We start from the raw sequence: 15,172 nt of genomic DNA on the forward strand, positions 1-15,172 counted from the left end.
CCTTTAAAAGCAAGTGACTTGTGTAGGGGATGTTAATGAAATGGCCAACAATTTCCCTATATATGTTCTTAGGAATATAGATTTTGTTATAAAATCTTCAAATTTGCAGCCACTAGTTATATACACTTAAGTCTAAGATGTGAATATTTTATCTCATTTTGTCTCCTATTTTTCTTTCCACCATGCAGGCCTTGATCCCTTCAAGGCAGCACTGGTATAGGGTAAATAACTGTTAAGTTCTATCTTTGTGAACCTCAGTTTCCAGGAAATAATGATAAAGAGTGGTATCTAAACATGCTCCCACAATTTTAATATGGGCTGCACACCCTCATAGTAAAAAGATAAAGGCTAATAAGTAAACTGGCAATTGAGGCAATGTGATGTATTGGAAGGCGCAGCAGATGTGAAGTGAGACCGGGGTTCTAGTCCCAGCTCTGCCACTTACTGGTGGGACAAAGCTACCAATCTTCTGCATAGGCAGTGTGGACCATTATAATAACAGCTTCACCTGTTTCCTATGAGGATTAGATGATCCACGTGTCTGAAAGTGCTTTGTAAAATGCAACGTGCAGTTCACATATTAGTTAGTATTCGTGTTTATTATTAACATTGGTAATATTGATAAAAGTAGAATATCTGTAATTTATAAATAATACATGTCTGATAATAATAAATTATAGGTCATAAACATGTGAAATTATTGTAGAATGTAATAGGTACTTCAGAACAAAGCAGCCATTTCTCCTAGAAGATTTAATTTAGGGGTTTTCTAACCCTAAAGTTTCACTCCAAAGGTGTGCCAGTGGTGAGCTTGCTGGTTCATAGAGCCAGGTGGCCACCTTTGTGTCTTCCCTACCCACGTAGCTGCCAAGAGCAGCTTTGGGGGCCTCTACAGGGGCTTGGAGAGATTTTCCACACAAAAGCTTGTTCACCCTCCATGCTGGGTTTATGAGATCATAGCCAAGGTAGTAAATTATAAGATGCTATAATTCACTTTCCATAGGTGGTCTTGGCTGCATTCCACAGCCTTTTGGCTGAATGGTGGCTGATTTTGACGCACTGGCACAAAGTCAGAAATTCAGCCCAGATGACTGGTTTGCTGAGCGATGAGCAATAGTGTCAACAGATGAGCCGTTTGCTTTTTCTGTGGAGGACTTTTGTGTTCACTTCGTGTGTACTTTCTAGCGTTTTGAGTATTTTTGAAGCGATGGAGAAACAGTAATTGTAGGTATTTTTCAGAGCTAGAGGTCAGAAATATTTGATGTACCTGTCAAGCTTCTTAATTTAATCTCTGTTTGTTGCCAGACACCAGAGTTGAGGGTCATTTTTTTCATCTGAATTCAGGATTGCTCCCCCAATTAGCACGTCTAATGGTTGGCAGATTTTATGTGCTAAAACTCTGGCAGGGCTCTTTATGTGCATTTTATTATTTTTTCAAAAAGAGGGAAAAAAAACTGGCACTAATCTTGAGCCTAAAGTAACTTCATGTTTACCACAGCATTTCAAATACTATGTAAGAATTTGGCTCTATGTCCCAAAGCACAGTAATTTTTTTCCTTTTGGTTCCAGCGCTCCTCAATTCCACGGGATCCAAGCCAGACAAGTAATGGAAGCCAAGTGGCGCTTCATGTTTGCTGTGTAGATTCTGACAAATGTAGAGTAATTCTTCTATTCCTCAAAGCTGTCGCATCTTTGGCTCCAGAACAATTGAGGTTGCAGGCTAAGCATTGAAAATCCTCATCAGCCTAAGATGTAAACATACACTATTTTTCAATATTTTTTAAGGAAGGAATGAATTACACAAGTGTTTGCTACAATTTCTGAAACTTTCCTGTCAAAATGTCTGTCATTTATTCATAAGTTTATGTTGTAGGGAACTGTTTTAAAATACGTGTTTGACTTGTGTGTGTACAGTACAAATTACTCTGCATTCATCTCTGCTATGTGGGGTGTGTGTGTGTTTGTGTGTTTTGGTGGTGGTAGGTTAGTGTAGAGGAATGTTCTGCTGTGTTTAAAAATTTAGCTTTCTTAGAACAGATGTTAGCATAATTAACTACTACTTACTGAAAACGGCTGGCAAGGATGAATTACACGTCACTTAGTGTACCCCGTTATGCCCACTGGGGCATAGCTAGGATAATTCTGAAAATTACTTCTCCAGATCTTGGCCCTGCACACCCACTTTTGGTTCTCTAGTGACTGAGATTGAATCATGAAATAATATTTTAGTTAGTAATCTAGTAAGATTTAATTGGTGTGGTTGAAATATAGGAGAATTTTATCTTCAAAGTCAATGGCATAGGTAGAGTGAGTGTCTGACCATTACAACTTCAGAGCAATTTATGTGAAGGAATTAACAGACCGAGTCAGTTAATTCTGAAGCACTCAGTTTAACACAACTATTTACACTTTCTTTAGACGAAAAGTTTTGAAGTGGTCATTATTATGAGACATTCTAAAACTTAGGTACATGCTGTGGTAGATACTAAGAAATCTTTTTAGGAACTGACCTGGAGGGAACAGTAAGCAGAATTGGTCAAGGAATTGCTAGTTGTCTCAAATCTCTCAACTCAACCAGATAATATGATCTGGCTACTTCAGGTGTATAGTATATCCCACATGTATCCTTTTAACTAGAATTAAGGTAGAAGGTTTCTGAGCTTAAGAAAGGCAGGTGCAATCTCTGAGGGAATTCAGTTTAATACATTTAAAAGCTAATTTTTAAATTTAGCTGAAGATTCCTTTATGTTAAATGAGTGTTTGGGGGGGTGGTTTGAATAAAACTTGTAGTTGTATAAATAACAGGTATTCATCTGGTCTCCTTGGTTTCTGTGGCCACCTATGTTCCTCTGCCCCTCTTTTCCCCATCCCCTTCCTTGGGAGGGAATCAAAAAATTCTAAGCAAACCCTGGAATTGTCCAAGGGCCTTAAAGGCCCAATGCATTTCATATAAATTCTCATTTAGGCAAGCATAGATATTCAGATAGGCAAAGCTTAGAACCAATTTGAGTATATAATCTTTTATGAACATCTTATACATACCATCCATGATGAACATCTTATACATACCGTTCATAGCCAGGAAATGGAAGTTTTCTTTATATTACAAAGTGAAATGGATATTGAGCCATTTAGCTTTGTAGTTCAGCTGAAAGCTGTGGGGCTTACATTATCCAGCTATTACTTTCGTAGATACAGACATAGGCCAAGTAATTCTTAGTGCCCCAAACATTAATTCCATGCTTTTAAATCAGCCTCAACTCGTTTTAAAAGATAAAGTCTAATATTCACTTCCTAATATCCAAAATCTTTTAGGGAACAAAGTAGAGAACAAATAAACAAATTAAATTGTAAAAAATAAATAAACCAATTATTCATGTTTATACAGGTCAGAGATCATGACAACAGATTTTGAAGTAAGACCAGATTTAAAGAGTTAAATCAACCTCCCTCTTGGGTCAGTAGAAAGTATCTGCTAGCAATTGTCTGTGTTTTAATTAATTAATTAATTAATTTTCACTTTAATATTTTAATACGTCTCTCTTCTAAATATAATTCTGTCACATATTTTTACACCTATATAAACAGCTTAATAAGTTATTTTAAGAAATGGGAGTGAAATTAAAGGAAATAACACCTTAAATTTTTATTAACTAGCAAAAGCAAAATAATCAAAAATAAGAGTAATGAACTCTTATACAAGTGCACCATTTTCTACAACAAAGGAAGATAACACTTTCAAGAAAGTAAATAATTGTAAGAATATAAATAATGTACTTTGTTTAAACAGTTCTATAGTTTACCTGGATCAGACTTATTGCATATATTTCATAACAGTTTAAAAATTTATCCAGATTTAAATGTTAAGTCCCCAAATTTATAACATTATATATCACATTTCATTCCAGAAGAGAAAATGACCTGGTCTCAGGGATAGTTGCTTACAGCTTGGATATTTTGTAAACTTTTATATGAAGTATTAATACAATTTCTTTCATTCAGACAATTAAAACAATTTTCCTGGAATACAGTAGGGTACAAAATGTGTAGAAATCTTATAGTTAAATGGGATCAAATCAGACAGCAAAGATTTCCCAGACCATAAAATCTATGAAGACAGGAAGCAAGTGATTTAACTTTCAAGATGTTAATTTACAGATCTAACTATTCATTTATGTTTGACATTAAAACAAATTTTGAATAAGTACTGTTACAGCATTTTTTTCTAGGGACAATCTTATACTGGTTGGGTTATTCTGTCAGTTATTATATATTCATTATTAGATCATATAATTAATGGGAGTCTACTCAGCTTTGTTTCATTTCATTAATTGTAAGGGTGTGTTTTTATTTTTTTAAAATGTTTTTCTTCCAGTTTTATTGAGATATAGTTGACATACAGCACTGTATAAGTTTAAGGGGTACAGGATAATGATTTGACTTACATACATCATGAAATGATTGTGTTTTTTTGTTTGTTTTGTTTTGTTTTTGTTTTTGTTTTTTTTTTTTGCGGTATGCGGGCCTCTCACTGTTGTGGCCTCTCTGTTGCGGAGCACAGGCTCTGGACACGCAGGCCCAGCGGCCATGGCTCACAGGCCCAACCACTCCGCAGCATGTGGGATCCTCCCAGACCACGGCACAAACCCGCGTCCCCTGCATCGGCAGGCGGACTCCCAACTAATGTGCCACTAGGGAAGCCCGATTGTGTTTTTAAATCAGTGTGTATAGTTTTGTGTTTTCATTTTTGTTAGCTAAGATGCTATTATAAAAATAAAATTCTCTAAAATATTTCTGAAATGTTTGACCATTTTTAATTAAAATCGTTACTTTTTCAATTAGAGAGGTTCTGGTTATTAATGCTTGTAAACATGAATTACCCTTTTAATTGGTCTGTTTTCCACATTCCTTCCCCTTGGAGCCCAAAGCACATTAATCCTGAAATATCATTTCTGTTGCAAGGAAGACAGTCTTCCTCTAATTTAGGTGAAGGCTGTTCTGATAATGGAGACTGCACAGGCTCTTCGGAGACCCCATTGCCTTTTCCCTTCCTTCCGAGGCACCGTGTTGCTCATGTCTGGCCTTGTGGCTACCTATAAGATACCAACAGTGTCTTAGAAGGAAAGATTCCCCCAAATAAAAGTTCTTTGTTATTTGTGGGTCTCTTCATGTCACTGTACAAAGTGAAGCTGAGACTGTTGGGAACAGAAGCCAAGGCCCCCTAGAGAACTAGACCCCTGGTCAGAGAAAGCAAAGGGCTGTAACAAGGTTAGGGCTGTGCAGCATTTTCACCTAGTAAATGAGCTCTTCTTAAATTTAATGCTCAAACACAGACCGTACGATTGGCCTTCGGTATCCTCAGATCAACCAGCCAGGGATTGATCTGCTGATCAGGAGGACCGACTATATTGTGCCATTTTATAGAAGGGACTTGAGCATCCTCAAGTCCGTGGAAGCAGTCCTCCACGGATACAGAGGGACGACTGTATTGTGGTTTTCGAGATAGCCTCTGACCCAGCACATGCTCTTCTTCAGCGCCTTCCCTACTCCTGTCCCCTTTTCCACCTGGCTAACTAACACCTGCTCTCTGTGAAGTCTAAGTCCAGGCCTCGGGCAGGCAGCCCTCCCAGCCCCCTTCACAATTGATGCCTCCTGTGCAACATCTGTAAGGGCACGTTTCAATCAGGATGGGCTTCTCTGCCAACTTCTCACCCTCCCACACTCGACTGTGAGCAACTCAGGGTCTGGGACTGTCATTTGTCTCTATCTTTAGGTTGCACAGTGCCCACATAATAGTAATACTCCTAGATAACTGCTAAAGGAAACTTCTTTACTTGTAATAAAGCAAAGAAATAAATAGTCTGTGTTGGCTTAAACGGAGACCATGTGTCATGTCAGCATGTTGTTTTAATTTTATTTTAACTTTTCTAGGAGGCAACCAAGTCTTGTGTCTCTGTCCAACTCTCTAATTAAAGGTTCTGGCGGGAGTAGGGGCTAATGATTTGATGTTGACTCAACTTTGAGCATGATAGCGGTAGTGGTTGGCCAGATAGTAATTTGTAAACGGGACAGCCATTTGAGATGCCATAACAGGAAGCTGACTGGAGTCAATGAATATTCTTCCAAAAGAAGTACAGGTTTAGTCATTGTTCACTTACATTTTTATTCAAGGTTGCATTGTAATGATGACTGGAATTTTTGCCTCATTCTAGTGAATTCATTTCTCCTGCCTTCCAAATATCTGACTATGGCCCTTTCTCAGGTAATGTCAGGGTAAATATAGTATCACCACAACTATAATTACTTTTTCCTGTAATTATTTATGTATTGTCTGTTTTCCCCATTATTTTTACATTCCACATGGCTGGTGTCTCTTAGGTTCCCTCAAGCACCTAACAGTGCTTCGTGCATAGTAGGTATTCAAGACATATTTGGTGAATGCAGTATGAGCCTTAGTGATGTATGTCACTGAAGGGTCACTGAATTTTTAGAGGCTTCACGTTGTGTTTGTACAGTTTTTCACAGCCTCGAATTAGAAGTCTTATTGATTTCACATCACTTTAAAATTAAATGTTGTGTAGTGTCAGATTTCACAGTTCTCTGCTCTTGTGGAGAGACGGAGGCCAAAAATACTGTGTTGAAATACAGATAAAAAAAGGAAAAAAAATGGCCTATGTTTGACACGGTAAAGAGAACTGGCCTCAAAATGGGGTGGTGTTTTCAAAGAGTGGCTTGTGTTTTATAACTTCTGTGCGTACTCCAAAAGTTGTGTTAACCTACCATAAACTAACCAGTCCGTAGTGCCTGGGCATATTCATTTTGGGCCAAACTGCTCTGTCTATGAAATTGTACTGATGTAGAAGTAGCTTTGGGCCACTTGTTTTCAACTAAGTGCTACGAATGGGTAGAGGGGACATTTATAATATGTGCTGAAGCAGCTGGATGATATTACATTACTATCCTAGGAGTACTGAGGAGTGGTTATTTTTAGCTTTCACCTGAGCAAACATGACTCAGTTTGTTGACCTGAATCCATCTAGTTCCTTCTTAAGTACACAAACTATTAATCCCTAGAACCACGCTGGCGACTGAGGCCTTCCTTACGTATAACTGTTGGTTAGTTGACTGTGGCTTGTTCAAAGGTCACCGATAATTTCATCTTCTCCCATTTCATTTTTTTCTCTTACAGTAAAATCCCTCACACTTTTTAAAAATTTAAAGACAGAAATCAAAGTTCTTTTGATTTTAGACACTGCTTTGTGATCTACATAGTCACATTGTTGGCTATAGCTGATGAAAACACCTTCTAGAGTAGGCAACCAGCTAAGAGCTATAGACTTTGTTTTGGGCTTACTTTGATATGCTTTCTGCATAAGAAACACCTGGAAATTCACTTTTAGCTGGAGTAGGAAGTTGTCTTGAACTGTAAACATATTATTCAGGGAACATTAACTGTCCATGTTTGAATAACAGAATGTCTGTTTACTTTCTCAAATGATACAAACGTTTCACCTTTTGAGCACTATTAGAAATGGAAAATGTTGAATTATCTTCAGGCTTTTAAAGTTATACAAAAGGTTTTTTAGACTAGATTTATTCAAGTGAAGAAAAATACTTGTGATTCTTATAGTACAGCTTGAGATGCACTTGCGGCTTCCCAAGTTCATTGCCATGATATTTATGAAAATATTAGTATTCCTGGGATTTTTTTCTTTATGCAAGAAACACTAGACTAATGAAAGAATGAAAATAATTCAGACTGCTACAAAGGCAGGCGTTCACCATGTCCATTAAAAATGCAGCCTTTGTGCCTGTAAAGTGTTCAGCTTCTCTGTTATTAAGTTTGGAATGTGGTTTTGGAGGTTAACTAGGAACTCAGATAGTTATTTTTCATTTTGGTCTAAGGAGGGAAAGACTTGTTTTTCAAAAGGAAAAAAAAAATAAAGAAATGAAAAAAGGTTAGGTTCATTTTGGAAGAATAGAAGTTTTAAAATGTAGTAACTATTTTCTGCAGCAAATAGTCAGTTTGAGTATGTTAGCCAAAAATAGAATTCATGACTTTTGTCTCCCTGTTTATTCTCCAACCACATTAAAAGAAGTTTAGTTAAATGTGCCATTTGGTCTTTGTAACGTTGGTGGGCTATTTAGCGGAGTCAGGATAACCAAAGTTTGATTGGTTCATATTTCTAATAATAAGTGAGATGTCTGATTTTAGATGGATTAGGTGTAGAATGTATTCATGATACAGTTTTGAGTTTTAAAGAAAAACTTCCCTGGCCTGGATTAGTGGTGGCTCTGTGTTGTGGTATTCAGGATACTACATTGAAGAACTTTCAGCCAGAGTTTAGCAGTGCTGTGTTTTCTGGTAAGTTTTAGTAGGCATCATCCCAACTTTCTGGGAACGTAACATTTTACTACTCAAAATTTACTGTTAGGATTGATATTTAGGGGTAGAAAAATGTGTATTTGAGCACTAGAAGTAGAGCAAAGTATTAATAATACACACTCTTGCGTCATAAATGACTTTTCCTCTTGTTTTACGTATTCCTCTAGTTGCTATTTGATCTCTGTCAAGTAAGAGATGATTTCTGTTCATAAAGGGTCTGAAAGCACTGTGTGTCAAGTATCGTATGTGCAAAATTAAACATATTTAAACCATGCACATAAACCAGATTTATGTTTTCCTTCCACTACTTTCAGAGAAAAGTTTTATAAATAGATTTTAAAATATATTGTAGTAGAAGGATCCACATGAAGAAAACTATGAAAATTTTCAAAGAGATATTAAAATGGACTGCAGTTAATAGAGAAGTGATCACTGTTCTTGGGTGGGAAAACTAAATGTCAGGAAAGGATGCCAACTCTGTCCACATTAATTTATAGATGTAATGTAATTTCAGTCAGATCCCAGCAAAAAATATAAACACGAAATGGCATGGGGGAGGGGTTTTACTCTATCAGATATTGATATAAACCATCAGTTTACGTGACTTAAAACCATGTTGTGTTGGGCCATGAATTTACAGTCCAATACATGGAAATAGACTAGATTGTCCAGAAATATCTATTTGTATACATAAGATAAAGGTGCTGTCATAAAGCAACAACAAAGGAGAGTTTGTTCAGTAAAGAATAATTTAAATATTTAGAAAAATGAAACTAGATTCTCACCTCATCCCTTATATCAAAATAAATTCCACATGGATCAACTATTTAAATATTTAAAAAATGAAATTGTTAAAAATGACTAGAAGGTAAAAGTTTATTGAATTTGGAGATTAGAAAGTCTCTCTATACACAGAAGAATGGGAAAAACATAAAAGTGTGATTGTACATGAAATCTGGGATTTCTCTGTATTAAAATATGCCATAAACAAATTGAGACAGCAGAGGGAAAAGTTGAGGTAAATCACTAACAAAACATATTAGGCAAAGAATTATTCTTATTTATAGACAACCTTTACAAAACAAAGGGTGGAGGGGTATAGGTAAATTAGAAGAGTGTATCGTGTGATTATTTTGCAACCACTAGTTGAAAAATTTTAATTACATAGAAAATATATAATAGCTAAAATTAATTTTATATTTTTTCATGTACTTTCAAGCACTGTTCTGAATACTTTTCGTATGTTAATTTGTTTAATGTATACAACGACTCAGAGAGTGTGACAAGATCTGAGACATCGAGGAAGTGATTCCAAGGGAAATCGAAGCCAATGACATTGTGTCTTCTGTCCACAGTCCCCTCCCCTCCATGGAGATGAGTCCTTGGTTCCAGTTCATGCTGTTTATCCTGCAGCTGGACACTACATTCAAGCTATTATTGTTGCCATTTAAGAGATAACAAGACTAATACACAGACAGGTTTAGAAATTCACCCCAAACTTTGCTAGCTTGGATTCATGGTGACACAACCAGAAATGAGAGAGCCAGGCAAGTTGGCTTCACAGCTTGTGTTATTTACCACTGTTCTACTCTACTTTGCTAAGTGATTAAAAAGAAGAAGCTACAAATAGGTATGACCCTATTTTGTAACGATATGTGTTAATATTAGTATGTATTTTAAAGTTATACAAATTAATTCCTCTATAAATTTGTATCTAGTTACACACTCATAGAAAAGACAGATAATACTTTGATATTTTTCCAACAGTGGCTACTTCTCTTTAGTGAGATTTTGGGTAACTGTTGTTTTGAACTTCAACATTTCTGTATTTTGCAAATTTTCTGTTATAATTATGTGACCATTTTATAATCACAAAATTGTGTTGTTCATGTTATATATTTCAAATTTGATGATCCCTCTTGAAGTGCATGTATCGTATTTTAGTATACCCTTGAAGTGTCAGTCAGTGTTTGGGTTCCATCCTCTGATAGGTACATTAAATGGGGGCCCAAAGTCAGAAAACTTCTTTCTCTCAATCAAAAGCAGAGTTGTAGAATTTCAGAGTTAAGAAGAATCTTAGAAACCAGCCATCTTGGTTGAATTTTAGAAGCCAACCATCTTATTTCTCAGATGAGGATCCTGAAGCTACTATAGATTTAACCAATTTACCCAAAATGACCTGAGAGTAAGTCATTCAACCAGGCTTCAGACCCAGGTCTTCTGACTTCAGACACTGTGTTCTGTGAAGCCTCAGAGGTCTCCAAGCCCTCAGGCAGGTGGAAAGTGAAGCACAGTTGATTTTTGTGACATTTGTTTGGAATGATGAGGGAACTGAAGAAAACAAATGTATTCTTTCAATAAATAACCGTCACTGAAAACAATGGGAAGGCTCTTGGGGATGCTTTATGATGCCTCTGGAGGTCACTGAAGGATCCTCACCCGGATTTTGGAGATCTCTTGGTATTAATGACCTCAAGTTATAGAAGGTGGTGTGAAAAATGGAGAGAGGACAGTAGTGGAAAGAGTATTAGAAAGAAATAGGCACTTCCATGGATGATTCTTCTAAAACAGGAAAATATTCTCTTTTCAGCTCCAGGACCCACAACGGCAGTGTCCTACATGTCAGTGAAATGCGTGGATGTCCGTAAAAACCATCACAAGACAAAATGGTTAATGCCTTGGGGACCCAACCAGTGTGACAAGATCCGAGACATTGAGGAAGCGATTCCAAGGGAAATCGAAGCCAATGACATTGTGTTTTCTGTTCACATTCCCCTCCCCTCCATGGAGATGAGTTCTTGGTTCCAGTTCATGCTGTTTATCCTGCAGCTGGACATTGCATTCAAGCTGAACAACCAAATCAGTAAGTGCATTCTCCCCATCCCTCTCCTATCCTGGAGAATTTCTCTCTTCAGGCTTTTCAGAGCCAGTTATAATAACAGTAAAATAAGAGTATTACTAGTGACAATTATCAACTGCTTTCTACTTACTAGACACTTTTCTGAGTATTCTACCTGAATTAACCCATTTAATTCCTAGAGGTAGGTCTTATTTCATTTTACACATAGAAAACTCAGGCATCGGTGAGACTGCCCAAAGTCAGAAGGCTAGAGAATGGAAGAACTGGAATTCAAAGTCAGGTGGCCAGAGCCCTGCCCTAACCAAGGTTCATAACCTCTCTAGTGCCGAGAGGGGACTCATCCTCGTGGAGTGATTTGAGGGTTTCTGAAAGGTTGCATCTTTGCAAATGTCTTTTCTGGCTGGGCTTTGAGTGAAGCCATTGCCTTAGAAAAATATACCTGTCAAAATGGGAACACCAACCCACAAGCACCCATTTTCCCACAAACCGGGTTATTTTTCTAGCTTACTCAGTTGTGATTCAAGACTCTGAGGGCATGGGGCATATAAACATTTTGTGAGGAGATTATTGGGTGATTTTGGAGAGGAAGATCCACTTGTGGCATCTGAGGACAGTATAGGGAATCTGAAATTGAGAAGGAAGAGAACATTTTTTACTGAAGCAGGATCAGGGGTGAGAGTGAAAGAGAAAAAGGTGTGTTGAAGACAGCTCTGCCTAGGGCCTGTCATGGATTAAAGCACTTTTTCAATTCTAATTTTCCTGTATCAACAATTATCTTGATACACAATCACATTGATTTTACTCTGTTTAGGAGTTGGAGCAGTATATGTGACTGGTTGACATTTTATCTGGAACAGATTATGCTAAGATAATTTTTCAGAATGTAGAGTTTCCACCCTACCCCTAATTCATTCAGTCTCTTACCCATTATTTCAAACTGTTTTTGAGTACCCACTACGGCCACATACCAAATTGATGGCTGGACATGTGGTTACATGTGAAGACACTGTCCTTCAAGGGCTTATAGTTAAGTGGAAATGACAGGCAAATAACAAGTCATTACTGTACAGTGTGCTAGGTGCTGTGACCAAGGTATACCCAGGAGCTGTGGGAGCATAAAGAAAAGGCTTCAGAGCAGAGAAAGGGAAGGCTGCCTTGGTGCGCATACACACACGTGTGTGTGTGTGTGTGTGTGTGTGTAGAGGTGAGCAGACACATCTTTGAGGTGAGTGTTAAATAGTGAAAACCCTGACAGAGTTGGGGTGAGGGTGGGTGCAAGTGGAAGAGCACTTTAGGTAGAAGTAATGGCTGATGGGCACATCTGGACCTTCATAACAGCATTCAAGTGGTACTTCCCACATCCCTATTCTCTTGCCTATTGACTTGCTTACTCATTCATTGCTTGCATAACACATTTGTTCATTCAAGCTTTATTAAGTCTCAATGATGTGTTAAGCAGTAGGTACTGAAGATGCAAGATTGAACAAAGCACTAGGGAAGAAGTAGTTGGGAGAAAGATACTTAAACATACCATAAGGAAAGATAAGTGCTATAACGAGAGGAATGTGCCATATAATGTGTGAGATTCGGGCAGGAAACTTTGCTATGAGGTTAAAAACTGAGACTAAAGCTAATGTATATATCTTGAGGTTTGGGTTTTCATATTCCTAATTCTAAGAATGTATTCAAGAAAAGGAGAATTACAACAGTTGGAGGAGCCATGGTAGGCTGACGTCGGTAGGTTAACTGGCTTATTTATGTTTTGGTGTGAAGGTCCAGGACAGAGTTCTCTGTTATCTGGTTGCCTGTTGTGTACTTCAAGAATAATGTTCCCAGACAGACTCCTAACTCCAAGTATAAAGGAAATGATTTACTCTGTAATAGAAATTAAATAATTGCTCTGTATTGACTGTATTAGTGCTGGATATAACAAATTATCCTGAAATTTAGCAGCATACATCAATAAGCATGTATTATCCCCCTCTTTCTCTGGGTCAGGGATCTGGGTACAGCTTAACTTGGGAGTCTCTGGCTGAGCTTCTCTTCTGAGGTTGCAGTCAAGCTGTTATTCTGCAGTCTCATGAGAAGGCTTGAAGGCTCGACTGGGGGAGATCTGCTTCATGTGGTCACTCATGTGGTCGTTGGTAGGCCTTGTTCCATCACCACATAGGCCTTGCCATGGGGCTGTCTTACAGTAGGTCCCCCCCCACCCCCCAATAAGGACTAGTGATGAGAGAGAGGCAGAGAGAGAGAGAGAGAGAGAGAAAACGCAGGTGCCTAAGACAGAAGCCACTCAGTCTTAGAAGTGACATCTCATCTCTTCTACTGTATTCTACTGGTTAGAAGTGAACAAGTAAGTCCAGCCCACACTTGAGGGAGATTACATAGGGCATGAATATCGGGAAATGGACATCATTGAGGACCAATGAGTTGATCAATCAAGCCTATATGATGAAGCCTCCATAAAAACCCAGAAGGAGAGCTTCCAGGTTGGGGAATCAGAATGCTTCCACGTGGCACCATACTGGACCCCAAACTCCATGAGGACAGAAGCTCCTTTGTTAGGGATCTTGCCCTATGTATTTGGACGTTGATTTGTATCTACTTTAATATCTTTTGTAATAAACCTATAATCTAATGAATAAATGGGTTTCTGAGTTCTGTGAGCAGCTCTAGCAAATTAATCAAACCTGAGAAGGGGGTTGTGGGAACCTCTAGCTCGTAGCTACTAGGTTAGAAGTACAGGTAACAACCTGGACTTGGCAGCTGGCGTCTGAAGTCTAAGGAGGGGATCATGGGATCCTCCAATCTGTAGCCAGTAGGTCAGAAGCGCAGGTAACAACCTGGGCTTGTGATTAGTGTCTGAAGAGAGGGGCAGTTTTGTGCGACTGAGCCCTTAACCTGTGGGATCTGATGATATCTCTGGGTTGATAGTGTCAGAATTGAGTTGAATTGTAGGACACCCTGCTGGCATCAGAATTGTTGGATGTGTGGGAAATTTCACACCCCATCCTTACTGGTGGTCAGAACCTATCACATATCTTAATAACTTCACAGATGAATTGTTTCCCATCAAATATTAATTCTAAACATCAAAAATGCCTATGTTGGGGCTCCCCTGGTGGCGCAGTGGTTGAGAGTCCGCCTGCCGATGCAGGGGACACGGGTTCATGCCCCGGTCCGGGAAGATCCCACATGCCGCGGAGCGGCTGGGCCCGTGAGCCATAGCCGCTGAGCCTGTGCGTCCGGAGCCTGTGCTCCACAACGGGAGAGGCCACAACAGTGAGAGGCCCACATACTGCAAAAAAAAAAAAAAAAAAAAAAAAAAAGCCTATGCTGGTAAGGCTTTAACTAAAACATTGCTATATGTAAATGAAATGTGAATGCATCTTATAGTTTTTTTTTCCCCAAGTACATCTTTAGGTTCCAAAATATATTTTATCTTCATCTAGAAAAAGAGTGGACTAAAGATTCTTTATCTTAGAAACATACTTTAATTTCTTATAACGTGAGGGTCTGCACTTAATAGGGGCACCCTAAAAAATTATCTTCCAAGCGGGGGCTACTCTTCGTTGTGGTGTGCGGGCTTCTCATTTATAAGACGTGGTAGGTCTGGGTTTTACCCTGATCCTTATATTAAAGAGTATGTACAGCTGCCGGTTCACTTTTTATATTTTATCATTGTTTGGATGCCTTTCTGACAGCAAGAGATGGGGCAGAAGAAAAAAGATAAGTGTGGTGAACAAGATCCTATTATATGTGGATGGCTTTCTGTTTATCAGAGATTCAGCTCTAGCAATATTACCTCAAATGGAAGGAAAAGTCAGGCCAATCCTGTTTTTTCTTTAAACTTTCCTAGACAGTCTGTGAAATAAGTTTCAGATTTCAAGTAATAAGAGATTTCACATTTGGACTATGAAATTAAA

The 15,172-nt window shown here is 38.2% G+C and overlaps 1 protein-coding gene across 1 annotated transcript in view; it reads left to right on the forward strand.

Moving 5' to 3' along the window:
* Nucleotides 1-15,172, forward strand: part of WLS (Wnt ligand secretion mediator) — a 106,579-nt gene that overhangs the window by 25,958 nt on the left and 65,449 nt on the right. The window contains exon 2 of the mRNA XM_082864776.1: nt 10,977-11,249. Coding sequence (XP_082720902.1) covers nt 10,977-11,249 — 273 coding nt within the window. The remainder of the gene's footprint in view (nt 1-10,976; nt 11,250-15,172) is intronic.

The sequence above is a fragment of the Leucopleurus acutus genome, assembly GCF_964270905.1.
Source record: "Leucopleurus acutus genome assembly, chromosome: 2".
NCBI classification, from domain to species: Eukaryota; Metazoa; Chordata; class Mammalia; order Artiodactyla; family Delphinidae; genus Leucopleurus; species Leucopleurus acutus.